Source organism: Myxocyprinus asiaticus, chromosome 24, assembly GCF_019703515.2.
Source record: "Myxocyprinus asiaticus isolate MX2 ecotype Aquarium Trade chromosome 24, UBuf_Myxa_2, whole genome shotgun sequence".
Taxonomy (NCBI): Eukaryota; Metazoa; Chordata; class Actinopteri; order Cypriniformes; family Catostomidae; genus Myxocyprinus; species Myxocyprinus asiaticus.
Window position 1 is genome coordinate 11,379,127 of NC_059367.1, and position 13,540 is coordinate 11,392,666.

At 42.9% G+C, this 13,540-nt stretch overlaps 1 protein-coding gene across 1 annotated transcript in view; it reads left to right on the forward strand.

Moving 5' to 3' along the window:
* The window catches only part of LOC127414712 (probable voltage-dependent R-type calcium channel subunit alpha-1E), a 229,162-nt gene that overhangs the window by 165,937 nt on the left and 49,685 nt on the right, over window positions 1–13,540 (forward strand). Inside the window, exons 20-23 of the mRNA XM_051652917.1 lie at window positions 7,003–7,824; window positions 8,486–8,751; window positions 9,583–9,691; window positions 9,850–9,979. Coding sequence (XP_051508877.1) covers window positions 7,003–7,824; window positions 8,486–8,751; window positions 9,583–9,691; window positions 9,850–9,979 — 1,327 coding nt within the window. The remainder of the gene's footprint in view (window positions 1–7,002; window positions 7,825–8,485; window positions 8,752–9,582; window positions 9,692–9,849; window positions 9,980–13,540) is intronic.

Below are 13,540 nucleotides of genomic sequence, written 5' to 3' on the forward strand. Positions count from 1 at the left end.
AAGCCGCTCTTTTGCTGAACTGTTGGGTACCGCAGCCACTTGGGCGTGCGGCGAAATCAAACAAAAAGGCAACAAAAGATTTTCCACCCGGCCCTCCACCGGGGGATGGAGTGGTCTTCCTACCAGCTCCATGTGAGTGGTTTCCCTCGTCCCTGGGTTGCCCGTCTCAGGGGCGCTTTGAGGACCTCCGTGGGTTCTTCGGCGCCGGCTGTGAGACGGGTGGCGTCGGCTTCCTGCGGTGGGCTCCATGCCGGGGCCGGGCCGAAGGGGCGGGCTGGGGCAGAGCCAGTGCAGTCACCGCAGGAGGACGCCCTTGGCAACGAGCAGACAGGGTGCAGGATCTTGAGCCGCTTGAGTCTGCTGCTCCACCGTCGAGAACTGCTGGGCAAAGTACTTGACGGTGTCGCCGAATAGGCCCGCCTGGGAAATGGGGGCAGCAAGGAACCGTGTCTTGTCGGCCTCACCCATCTCGACCAGGTTGAGCCAAAGGTGGCACTCCTGGACCACTAGTGTGGCCATTGTCCGCCCGAGAAACCGCGCCGTGACCGTCGCCCGGAGGGCGAGGTCGGTCGCCGAGCGCAGTTCCTGCATCAAATCTGGGGCAGAACTTCCCTTGTGCATTTCTTTCAATGCCTTGGCTTGGTGGACCTGCAGGAGAGCCATGGCGTGCAGGGCAGAGGCGGCTTGTCCAGCATCACTGTAGGCTTTAGCAGTCAAGGACGACGTGAGCCTACAGGGCTTGGACGGGAGCTTACGGCATCCACACCAGGTGGCGGCGCTCTGCGGGCATAGGTGCACCACGAGCAACTTATCCACCGGGGGAATCGCCGTATAGCCCTTGGCCGCCCCGCCATCGAGGGTAGTGAGAGCGGGGGAACTGCGGAGTCGGGGCCGGGCAGTGAAAGTTTCCTCCCATGAATTCGTAAGCTCCTCATGCACTTCCCAGAAACCAATCATCAAGCCGCGAGGGTTCAGGGGAGAGCGGAGGGTTCCACTCTAACCCGACGCTCGCGGCCACCCGGGAAAGCATGTCCATCATTTCGGCATCGGCCTGTGACTGGGCGATCGTCCCTGAAGGGGGAAGCCCAGCTGAGGCTTCTGCGTCCGTCTGGATAAGCCCGCTCTCCGATGCTGCGCTCGAGAGCTCGTCATCTTCGCGGGCTCCGAACAAGAAGCCAGACTCGCCGTGAGACGAGTCGGCGAACTCATCCGGAAGCCCTTTGGGGCAGACAAGCGTGCTGGGTAATGGGAGGTCCATGGGGGGATACCCGGCAGAGACGATCCCATTGGGGTCCCCAAATCGCCCCCAGTGCTAGCCGTGCTGGCCTCATACCCGTTGGTAGAAAGACCGAGGCGGGGAGCCGCTGGGGTGGTTTGCTTTCTTACGAAAGCAAGCCGCGACCGCAACGTTGCCATGGTCATGTTCTCGCAGTGAGAACATGAACCATTCACAAACACTGCCTCCGTGTGGGTCGCGCCCAGACACGAAAGACAGCGATCATGACCATCCGAAGTTGAGAGATAACGACCGCAACCAGGAATAACACACAATCGGAAAGGCATCTTTGAAAAGACGTGTCTTTAAAAAGACGTTCCGTGTGTGCGCTTTTTTAGAGAAATATATACTCCTTTAGAGGGGAAAAAGGCTCTTTCAGAAAATATACTCTCTAGTTTTTCTGTCGAAGCGCCTAGGGGCGTTCTCTGCAGTGCACCAGTGCAGAGGAGGGAGAAGCCGCTGAAATGCGCCGTCAGATCCAGCAGAGGTGAATGAACAGTAATATTCAGCTCAATGAGCATGACCGTTCGGCTCCGAAGAGAAAACCTGAATGAGTGGTTGCATACCAGCTCCTTTTATACCCGTATGTCCGGGGGAGTGGCATGCAAATACCACTCGCCAATTTTCATTGGCCTTTTATCAAAGACCAGAGGTGTCTCGGGCTCCCAAGAGTGACCCATAGTGTCACTACATTGACACAACATCGAGTGAGTGACAGATAGGGAACTATAGTTTGTTAATATGAAATCTGTGGAGTGGTTAAAAAATTAGTTTTAATGACTTCAACCTAAGTGTATGTAAACTTCTGACTTCAACTGTATATATATATATATATATATAATAATGTGTGCGTATATATATACCGATCAGCCACAACATTAAAACCACCTGCCTAATATTGTGTAAGTCCCCTTCATGCCGCTAAAACAGTGCCAACCTGCATCTCAGAATAGCGTTCTGAGATTATATTCTTCTCACCACAATTGTAAAGAGCAGTTATCTGAGTTACCGTAGACTTTTTCAGTTCGAACCAGTCTGGCCATTCTCTGTTGACCTTTGTCATCAACAAGGCATTTCCATCCACAGAACTGCCGCTCACTGGATGTTTTTTGTTTTTGGCACCATTTTGAGTAAATTCTAGAGACTGTTATGTGTGAAAATCCCAGGAGATCAGCAGTTACAGAAATACTCAAACCAGCCCATCTGGCACCAACAATCATCCATGCGATTATCTGAACAGCAAACTGTGTGGCAGCAGTGCAGTGTATAAAATCATGTAGATACGGGTCAGGAGCTTCAGTTAATGTTCACATTAAACATCAGAATGGGGAAAAAATTTGATCTCAGTGATTTGGACCATGGGATGATTGTTGGTGCCAGCTCTGTTCATTTTTGGTGAGAAGAATAGAATCTCAGAATGCTATTCTGTGATGCGGGTTGGGGCTGTTTTGGTGGCACAAGGGGGACTTACACAGTATTAGGCAGGTGGTTTTAATGGTGTGTTTGTGTGTGTGTGTGTTCTGCTCATTCATTTCATTGACTGATTTAATAAACTATCTGTCATCTGCTCTTGGGTCCTCGCCTCCTCGCTGAATCCTAACAATGCACCCAAAAGTCATATATAAATATATATGTACACTATGTTACAGGGCAGCCAAAGAAGTGCAAACCTTTTTTTACAATAATAGCAATATTGGCTTTAACCACCCAAATAGATGAGCTAAGGTGCGGTAAACTACACATGTTGCGAGCCACAACAGTGCGGTATGGTAGGCTGTTCAATGACTCATGCAAATACTGGATGCTTGAGCATTTTGTGTATTTCAGTATGCGATGGGGGTCCCCTTCAAGCATCTCGCCATTCCGACCCTTTGAAAAATAAATTTGCATCAATTTGGGACACAAATCATTCACAGCGGGATGTTTACAGGTAGCTGCCTGCTTAAATACGGGATGATAATTTCAACGAAAACACCTAACATCCCAGCTAAAACGGGACAGTTGTCAACCCTAGCAGAAACAACAATTGCATATGCCACCTTTCCCGTTTCTTTTAAGCCATTGTCTGTGACTAATAGGTTCATATTTGGATACTGCCTTCATGAAAAACATAATAATTGGTGAAATATCCATTGCTAAACTCTCACACATGGTTAACCTGTGCAATTTTGCATCGTAACCTTGACAACTAATGTGGACATTCTAGCAAAAGCAACTGCTGTCCGAACAGAAAAAAAAAAATCAGATCTGACCATATATAACTTGCAGTCTGAACAGTCTGTCTATAAATGATTTGAGAAAAAATCTTGTTTTACATGCAGTATGAACAAAGCTCTTTTGTTTTCCACTGAACAGAGAAAGTCATACAGGTTTGGAATGACAAAGAGTGTTTAAATGATGCAGAATTTTACATTTTGGGTGAAAATTTATATAATACATGTTTTAAGGACATATACTGAAATCAAACCCAAATCAATATGTTCTGTATGATGCAGTGCAGGCCATGCCTTTGTCAGAACACATAGGTGTGATGTGAAAACCACAGGGTCTCTTCTCTACTGCATTTTTGGAGATAATGTGAGAGCCAGTTGCACTTTGTCAGTGAACTCAGACTGGAAATTGTGGCCTGTGGCATTTGGATCTTGCATGTTTACTTCAAAGTTGAACAAAAGAGGTTGTAGCATGTCCGAAACTGCTTGACAAACACTAGAAAATGAATGCATGTCTTCAGTTAGCATGACTACTATGGGCTTCTTCCCTTAGAAATGCATATGTTTGACTGGTTGACTACTAAAGAAATTATTTACAGTGCTCTCTCTTTCTCTAATAATGTGTGCTTATGCATATGGACTCCATTTATATATGTCTTTTATCTGTGCCATGTTTCTTACTGTCTCAACATTCCAAAAAGTTCCAAAATACTGTTTTTGTTGCTTCTGATCTAATATATCTACCATCATGTTGTCATGTGACGCTTTTGCTGCCATGCTACACAGCCCAAGACTTCTTATACTATTGTAAAATATATTGTAATTGTAATGTAAAATTTAGTAAATGTTGTTAACACCATGTCCTAACTTTGTGCTACGCAATAAAATGACAAGCAATTAAAAATAACTTCCATGTTGACTTTTCATCCTTACCAGAGGTTGCAACTACAGGGCATTTTGTTGGTTGCTTGATTTCTATTTCTGATGTGTGGGGATGGGTAGTCCCACCCACTGTAAAATATAATTGGTCCATGACCCTTCTCCTTAACTGTGCATTAAACATCAAATATCTTCTAAATTGGCTGTGATTGTGTCACATTGCAATTGCTTGTTGCTTGGAAAACCTGTAAATATCAGGGAATTTTAAAAATGTTTCACAGGCTTGGAGAAGTCATGGAAATTGTTAAAATCTTAAAAATCATGATTTTCTGTTTTTGTTTTTGTAATTATAAGTTTATCTTGTTACACTCTGCTATAAAATAATATATCATCAGCTAGATGTTGCTCTTGTGTAGAGTAAAACTTGCACACAAGCCATATAATGATGTCCAATTTGTGAGCAAATTGTTCTTATGAATTTTTCAGTTAATCTGTTGAACCAGTTCACAAAATGATCTGAATGTTTAATTAGTGATTCGGTCTCAAATTATTCGATTTGCATCAGAATTGTTTTTTTTTTTTAAGGTATTTTCCAGTAATCACAAATGATTGGAAAGGTTGTGGAAAAGTCATGGAAATCCATTGATGAAAAAGTTTGCGAACCCTACAGTTAGGACATGTGTTTATTGACAAACCCCCTAAATATATGTTTGTCTAGATTTTCTTTCTTGGGCTGTGATGCTTGGCTTGTTTTGTCCTTGTTCTCGAAAGCACTAATGTCTTTTTTCAACCAATCGCTCATTGATTACACGGACCACACAAGAGTACAAGTGCCAGTAAGTAATAGTCTGTTTATATCAATTTTAACATTCTGCACCACTTAATTTTCCTATCTGGGTGAAGCTTTCTGTTCTGCCATCTTTATCTGAATTCTGATTTCACATTTTCAAATCTGATCTTTGGTTGGATTTTAATTTGTCAGTTACAATAATTGATTTCCTGCACTCATTTTCCTCTTTCCATTCTGAATCAACTCTATTTCAAGTTTTTCTCTTTTGTTTTTCACTTTGATATTGCAGCTCTATTGAGTTGTTTTCCATCTCTGCTGTGCTAACTAGCTGGACCATGAATTCCAGTCACAAAGAAACAGTCACAAAAACTTAAATACTGACCCTTTCTAACAAATGTTCTTGTTACAGATTATTAACTGCAATTTATTATTAATATACTGACTACACATATAAAATTTCCAATTTGTACAAAACCAAAGCTCACTTTAGGTTATTTCTACCCTGCTGAATGGACCTGTATTTCAGGTTGCCATCATGTTACTGTATGCTTTGGACACTGGTCCCCAGCATGTGCTGCTTAACCAGTAAGATTTCCTTGGTCAACCAACTTTCAAATTCAGTAGACTTCAAAACCATTCAATTCATTCAATGGTCTAATCCACTGGTGTGTTGAGAAACAGAAATGGGTCTCAAGTTTGTTCTAAAAGGGCTGTGAACAGCAAGGAAAAAATAATGCTAAAGGCAAATAATAAAATGCAACTAACTATATTATCGTAAATAGTGAGGGTAGCACAATAAGTAGGCATATCAACGTTTACTGTGTGTTTTGTGTGCTGTATTTTCTGCTAAGAGTATTAAACTGAAATTTAAGAGACATTTAGAAATGAAATGCTCAAAATATAAAGACAATATACAACTAGAAATACATTTTCCTTTTCAGCGTACACTCACTTAACACTTTATTAGGAACACCTGTATACCTGTTTATTTATGCAATTATCTAATCAGCCCATCGTGTAGCAACATTGCAGTGCATAAAATCATGCAGATATGGGTCAGAAGCCTCAGTTTATGTTCACATCAATCATCAGAATGGGTAATCTCAGTGATTTCGACCGTGGCATGATTGTTGGTTCCAGATGGGCTGGTTTGAGTATTTCTGTAACTGCTGATCTCCTGGTATTTTCACACATAACAGTCTCTAGAGTTTACTCAGAATGGTGCCAAAAGCAAAAAACATCCAGTGAGTGGTAGTTCTGCTGTCGAAAATGCCTTGTTGATAAGATAGGTCAGCGGAGAACGACCAGACTGGTTCGAGCTGACAGAAAGGCTACGGTAACTCAGATAATCACTCTGTATGATTGTAGTGAGCAGAATAGCATCTCAGAATGCACAACATATCGAAGGCGGTTGGGCTACCACAGCAGAAGACCACAACAGACACTTTATTAGGACCAAAGTGTTCCTAATAAAGTGCTAAGTGAGTGTATGTCATGTTAATTTTGCATATTGTTGGCCCTGTGCAGTTCGTGGTTTAAATGTTATATGTCAATGTTTGATTTTAGGGAAATTTTTGTTTACTTCTGTACAGTAAAATATTTTGTTATTGCATTGGATGGTCACTTGATATCCAAAGTAAAACTGAGGGTTATGAAGCAGAACTAGTTGGGAACCACTGATCTAAGCTGTTCTTTTCAGTAGGGTAGAAAGGGTTTTGTATGGTTTATGAGTGAAAATGCACATTGTAATGCTCACACTGTAATGTAAACAGTGGTTATGGCATGCCTGTTGAAATACATTGTTTGTCACCCTGGCTTATTGTGTGTCCTTTTTCTTTTCTTCCCAGGAGGAGGAGAAGGCCCTACCTGTACAGGAAGCGTGCAATTCACCGGAGCCGCGCGGCCTACTCCTTTGAGGACTCCGAGAGCCTCGCAGATGCTCCTCCACTCAATGCCTCTAACTCTTTCATGTCCAGGAGAGAAAGGAGGAGAAGGTTGACCATGTCAGTCTGGGAGCAGAGGACCAGCCAGTTGCGCCGACACAGGCAGATGTCCAGCCGCGAGATACTTTTCAGCAGCCCGAGTGAGGAACAGGATGGACCACCTGGCTGCCACCACCAGCGGAAGCCTGGAATATCCCCGTCTGACAGCAAGCGCGATGTCATCGAGACCACAACAACCACCACCATGCCAGAGGCCACCTTAGAGCCACCCATGCCTATGGACATGCACGTGGATGAAGAAGCTTTGTCCATATTTATTCCAGAACCCCCTTTGGCTATTCCAATACCAGACCCTCCCATGCCTACGGACATATCCCTCCCTGAGCCCCCAGTAATGCTAAATCTACCCCTAACAGAGCCATCTGAATCAAAAACCTCACCAGAGGACATAAACAACCATTGCCCCAGACTGAATGGGAATAGGCGACAGCGGGTGGTGCGTAAGTACAGGCCTCCTGCAATGGGGGACACACTGACCCCTGATATGGGGCCCAGGCCAAGACGGCCACGCCACCGCGATCCTCACCTAGACATTAGAGGAAAGGAGGCACAACAAGGAGATGGTGGTGTTGACAGCCGAGATCAGAGGCTCGGGAATGAGGGAGAAGAAAAGGAATCAAAGAATGATGGAGATATCATTTCAGACAACAGAGCGATTGAACATAGGTGATGCAAAACTATTTGTTTATTAATTTTTGTTTTATTTTTATATGCACTTTGAAGTATATAGAACATTTTACTATTTAATAAGGTTAGTATATCATAAAAGGCACTGACATGTAGATAAACAGAGGGCAATAATTGGTTTATAGGAATATTCGAAGTAAAATGTATTATGTAATCTCTTAAATTGTAACAATAATTTATTGAATTTACACCATAATACACAAGTTTCTTTTTCAAAAGAGTAAAACTCTACCAAATGCAATTGGAACCTGTAACTTTCCCATAACAAATTCACATAAGCCTACAGAGTGCATCAGACACATCTCTACACTTCAGTCAAGTGGCCAAACTCTATCGCGCCTACTATGTTGAGATGTCAAAATGTGTCCACAAAAAAAAAAACACTTTGAACTTAAAGCTGAAGTGTGTAATTTGTATGCCACTAGCATCATCAGAAACAGAAAAAATAATGATTGTTTTCAAACAGGTTTCCAGAACACTTATCTTTCATTGGTTGGACAAACAAATAGTTCTGTTTCAAACACAGTGTTGCTGTGTCGGGCTTGTCATGATGCTTAACAGTTTTTTTGCACAGTGCACAAAATTCCTTGTTGAGAGTCCGGGGAGAGAAATGCTGCCATTAACATCTCCCCCTCTACAGGCAGAGCAAACCAGACAACTCTGAATCATCAGAGCCCAAACCAGCCATCAATTCCCCCTGCAAAAACCAGCCTCAGGACTCAGAACTTGCAATGCTACAGCTCACTGAAAACACACTCCAGCAGTCCCCACAGGCCACTAAGAGTGCTAGCGAGACAGAAAATAACAACCACGGAAATATGAACCAGGAGAAGTCCTCCCTCAAAACCAGCATCGTCATAGAAGTGGCAGACACTCAGCCATCCATGGAGTTGACCTCAATAACGGGTTTGAGAATCCCTGGACCCCTGATAACCCTGCTGATAAGACCAGCATGAATTTCCATGCTGGTCCCGACTGATTGCAAGTCAAACTGATGGACCATCAGAGCTATGCTGTTCACCAGCAAAATGGTCAAACAGCTTCACCAGAAAGACCATGCCGGTTGACGATTTTTGTTGCTGAACAGCATAGCTCTGCTGGTCCTAGGTAATATTGCTGGTTGATTTAGTTAAAGATGCTGTTTGATAAGTTTGTAATACTTGACAGATATTACTGAAATAGTAAAAAGCAAAAAAGGAGTCATGGTGCAGCCAGTCAGAAAAATAGCCAAACACAAATGCTCTCTACCTGTCAGTCATATTTAGGATTCAGGTTTGTTGACATCAGGTTGGCTGACATGTCTTTGGAAGGTGGGATTTTTTAAGAGTGGGTATGTGGTTAAGGTTAAGCAAAATTATGGAAGTTAGCAAATGACTGAAATTGCCTACAGCAACTTTAAGCTAGTTAAAAATCCAGTTGGAAACACCAGCATCCAAAAAAACAGCATGTGACCAGCAATGCAGGTCTTTTCAGCAGGGAAACTAAATAAATTATTTTAATAGTTACTTGGGTAGTTTTAGTCAATTAGGATAAATAGCACAAGAATTTTTGCATAATTCAGTATCAATTCTGCACCTGCAATGCTTACACTAACTATCTTATGCAGTTACTGTATTATGAGTTGTTTGTTAGTGCAATGTTTTTTTTATTTATTATGAAGGTTGTAAGCCTGGCGAGCCATTATCATTTAAATCCAATGAAATAGTAATTTCTAATACATATACCTGTATTTTATAGGTAATTGCAAAGATTTGGAGGCCTCAAAGCTAGAGAAAGAAGAGGAAACCCCAAATGAACCCAAAGGCCCTCCACCTGTCAGCATGTTCATCTTCAAACCCAACAACCCGTAAGGCTAGACATTTTTTGAGCCACAGCTGTACTCTTTATATTCTGAATTTGTTTGCGCTTATCTGTCTGTCTGTCTTTCTCTCTCTCTCTCTCTCTCTCTCTCTCTCTCTCTCTCTCTCTCTCTCTCTCTCTCTCTCTCCCTCATCTTTTCTACAGGGTCCGCAAGGCCTGTCACTACATTGTCAATCTTCGCTATTTCGAGATGTCAATCCTTCTTGTGATCGTCGCCAGCAGCATTGCCTTGGCTGCCGAAGACCCAGTCAACACAAATTCAGAAAGGAACAAAGTAAGAATCTCCCTCCACCAATGTGTATCCATCTGAGAATATTTGTGAATGCAATGACCATTTGTAAATATTTGTTGACAGAAAATAAAATCACACATAAAAAAAATATTACTTCTATAGTTTTAAACTAATGATTTTATTATTTATTTAGCATGAAAATGAATGTGTATCATAAGCTTCAAAGTGGAAAAAAGAACTTGTTTTAGGTTTTTTATTTTCTAGGTTTTTGTGGCGTTTGATATAGTTTAACTAGAAATTGTTAAATGATTGATCATGATCTATATAAATAATGAAAACATGACTCAATAATAATTTATTTAATCATTTTAAATGCCTAAAATTACCCATTTTATTGCCAGAAATACAACTTTTCATTCAATAGAGGTATCAGCATTAGTATTGATATCAGTGATATTGGCCTTGAGAGTACTTGGTATCGGATCAAAAAGAAAATAAGTAATTCATTCTCAAGCATTCTAAAGTAGAATTGCATAAATATTTTATTATACCACGGGGCTGTTGAATGCTTGATTCTGATTGGTTGACGGACGTTCTAAAGTGTGCAATTATTTTTCAGTAAATGCACGGCTATAAAGTAGTTCCAGGTCTTGACCGCTTAACGGTTAAATATCACTTCGTCAAATTATTTCAGTTATTTTAAAGATCAGCACAGGCTACCACAGCAAGATAACCAAGTTAAAAAAGCAAATCGGATAAGAATGACAATGTCTATAATATCCTACATTTATTCAAATTTCTGTGGAAAGCTCCCTTTCTCTCTCGCTCTCTCCCACACCGACAGCCCCACACACATACATACATATGCGCACACATAGAGACTCGTGAGAAACAAACAGAAAAACAAACAAATGTCTTGAGATAAAACCCTGATTTCTACATACATATGCACACACATAGAGACTCATGAGAAACAAACAGAGAAGCAAACAAATGTCTTGAGACAAAACCCGAATTTTCGCATCTTAGCCACATTACCACCTCGGGGTGTGCATTGTTATTTAATAATTCAACAGTCCGTTGTCAATTATTCCTTACTAAATTGCACCTAAGGAGGCATAGGCCACATACACACTATACGTTTTCGTTTGAAAACACATTTATTTTGCTAGATTTACACCTCTCATCCACACTAGAATGCCATTTTTCCTCCATCTAAATCTGAGACTTTTGAAAACACTCTCCATAACCCCATACTGTGTAAAACAATGACGTTAGGAAACTGAAAATTTAGTTTTCAAATATAAACAGATTAGTGTGGATGAGGCCTTAGAAACAATGTTTAGTATCTTCACCATAGTTAATTTACCCACTGCATTCATAATGAAATACTTAAAGGATATTGCATGATAATGAACCTCAGAAATATAATAGTATAGATTACTTATATACTTATATATTACTATATGTTTTGATAGTAGCACAATCTTATGTCAAACACTGGCATCACAACTTGTGTTTTTTCTCTTAATTTTGAGATGTTCACCATGGATTCGCACAGAATTATCTAATATCACTACAAAAGTAAAATCTGGAAGAAATGGTGGAATTTATTTCCAACTTTTTGGCAAAAAATCAAACAGACAGGCAAAATAATTAGGATCCAGGCGTGTTTGAATTCCTTTGGTCCTGATGATATTGTTCCCTGGGGGTCATAAAGTGTCTGGCACTGTTTGCAAGCTAATAGAATGAGATATTTTTTTCAGGTTTTAAATTTCCCTAGTGCCAGTGCGCCAGCTGTATAAAACACCACAGCTAATTACAGGCTAAAACTCTTTCAGTAAGAGTTGGTGAGATCTTCTATGCATGTAAATGAATTATATTAATTATACGGTAGATTCAAAGAATGGCAAGAAATGTCTTGGTTACTGGTGTAACCTCTGTTCTCTGATGGAGGGAACGAGATGTTGTGTCGATGTAGTGACACTAGGGGTTCGCTCTTGAGAGCCCCAATCACCTTTGCTTTATTCAGAAAAGGCCAATGAAAATTGGTGAGTGGAATTTGCATGCCACTCTCCGCTCCGGACATACGGATATAAAAGGAGATGTCGTGCATCACTCATTCAGAGTTGTGCTGAGGAGCCGAGAGAGAGTCCTGGCCATGTCAGTGGTCAGTTCAGCGCTGTGGCAGGAGGGACACAACGTCTCGTTCCCTCCATCAGGGAACAGAGGTTACACCAGTAACCAAGACATTCCCTGTCTGTCACTCACTCGACGTTGTGTCATGTAGTGACATTAGGGGTTCCTATACGAAACACCGCAGGCGCTGAACCATGTCGCGAGGTACGGAGGAGCAGACACGGACAGACTGCCGGGTGCCTCTCAGCGTGCACCCGACCACGTCGTGACCTTCCAGCAAGTTAGGTAAGGCGTATCCCGGGTCCCAACAAAGATGGGAGGAGGCACTTACCCGAGGAAGCTACAGGCAGTGGCCTTTCCTGATTTTTGTATTAAGTAATTTCCCGCTGAGCACCTGCTAGAATAGCGCTGGGGAAGTGCTCTTCCCACTCCAGGAGGGAGAGCACTGCGGAGACCACATCCTACTGGAGGGAGGTTAACATGTGGAGAATACCTCACGTGGACTTACCGACGGGGAAGTTCACATATGGAATGATGCCACTGGGGAGGACCCTATCTACGGAGAGGGTACACAGCAACAGTGGCCGAAGCAGAGCAGAGCTCTGATGAGGGGAGACACAGGGTTCACCTGAGGGGAAACCGAACAGTGGAAATGCATCATACGGGATTACCAAGGGGGGAATCACCACATATGGAGCACTGAGCCAAGGTCACAGGCTCATCTGAAAAGGGGCATACCATGAGTACTGGGCCTGGGGGCGTCACTCCTCCACTGAGTTCGCCACCTAATAGTGCTTAAGGAATTAAAGAGGTGTCCAGTGTTCACCAGTTACAGGGAACTGTTGTGGACAAGATAGCGCACATTATCACCTCAAGAGGGGAAAGGCACAATGCAAACGATACACCCGACCGGCCGCCCGGCCTACCTGTTGTTACCCCGTAACACTCGAGTTAAAACCAGTTCTATGTGCAGGTTGTAGAACCTCGCAAAGGTATTGGTTGTAGCCCAACCCGCTGCTCTGCGTATGTCTGCTAGAGAGGCGCCCCTTACCAGTGCCCAGGAGGATGCAACACCTCTGGTGGAGTGTGCCCGGATTCCCAAAGGGCACGGCAGTTCTTGTGATTGGTAAGCCAGAGAAATGGCATCCACAGTCCAATGAAACAACCTCTGTTTGGAGACAGCTTTCCCCTTCTGCTGCCCTCCAAAGCAGACAAAGAGCTGCTCCGAGCCTCTAAAGTTCTGTGTGTGGTCCAGATAGATGCGCAGGACATGAACTGAACACAGCAATGACAAGGCCGGGTCTTCCTCCTCTGAAGGGAGTGCTTGCAGATTCACAACCTGATCCCGGAAGGGAGTGGTGGGAACTTTGGGCATGTAACCGGGCTGGGTCTCAACATCATGTGAGAGTGTGCTGGCCCGAATACCAGGCATTCGCTGGTGACAGAAAGAGCCTGCAGGTCCCC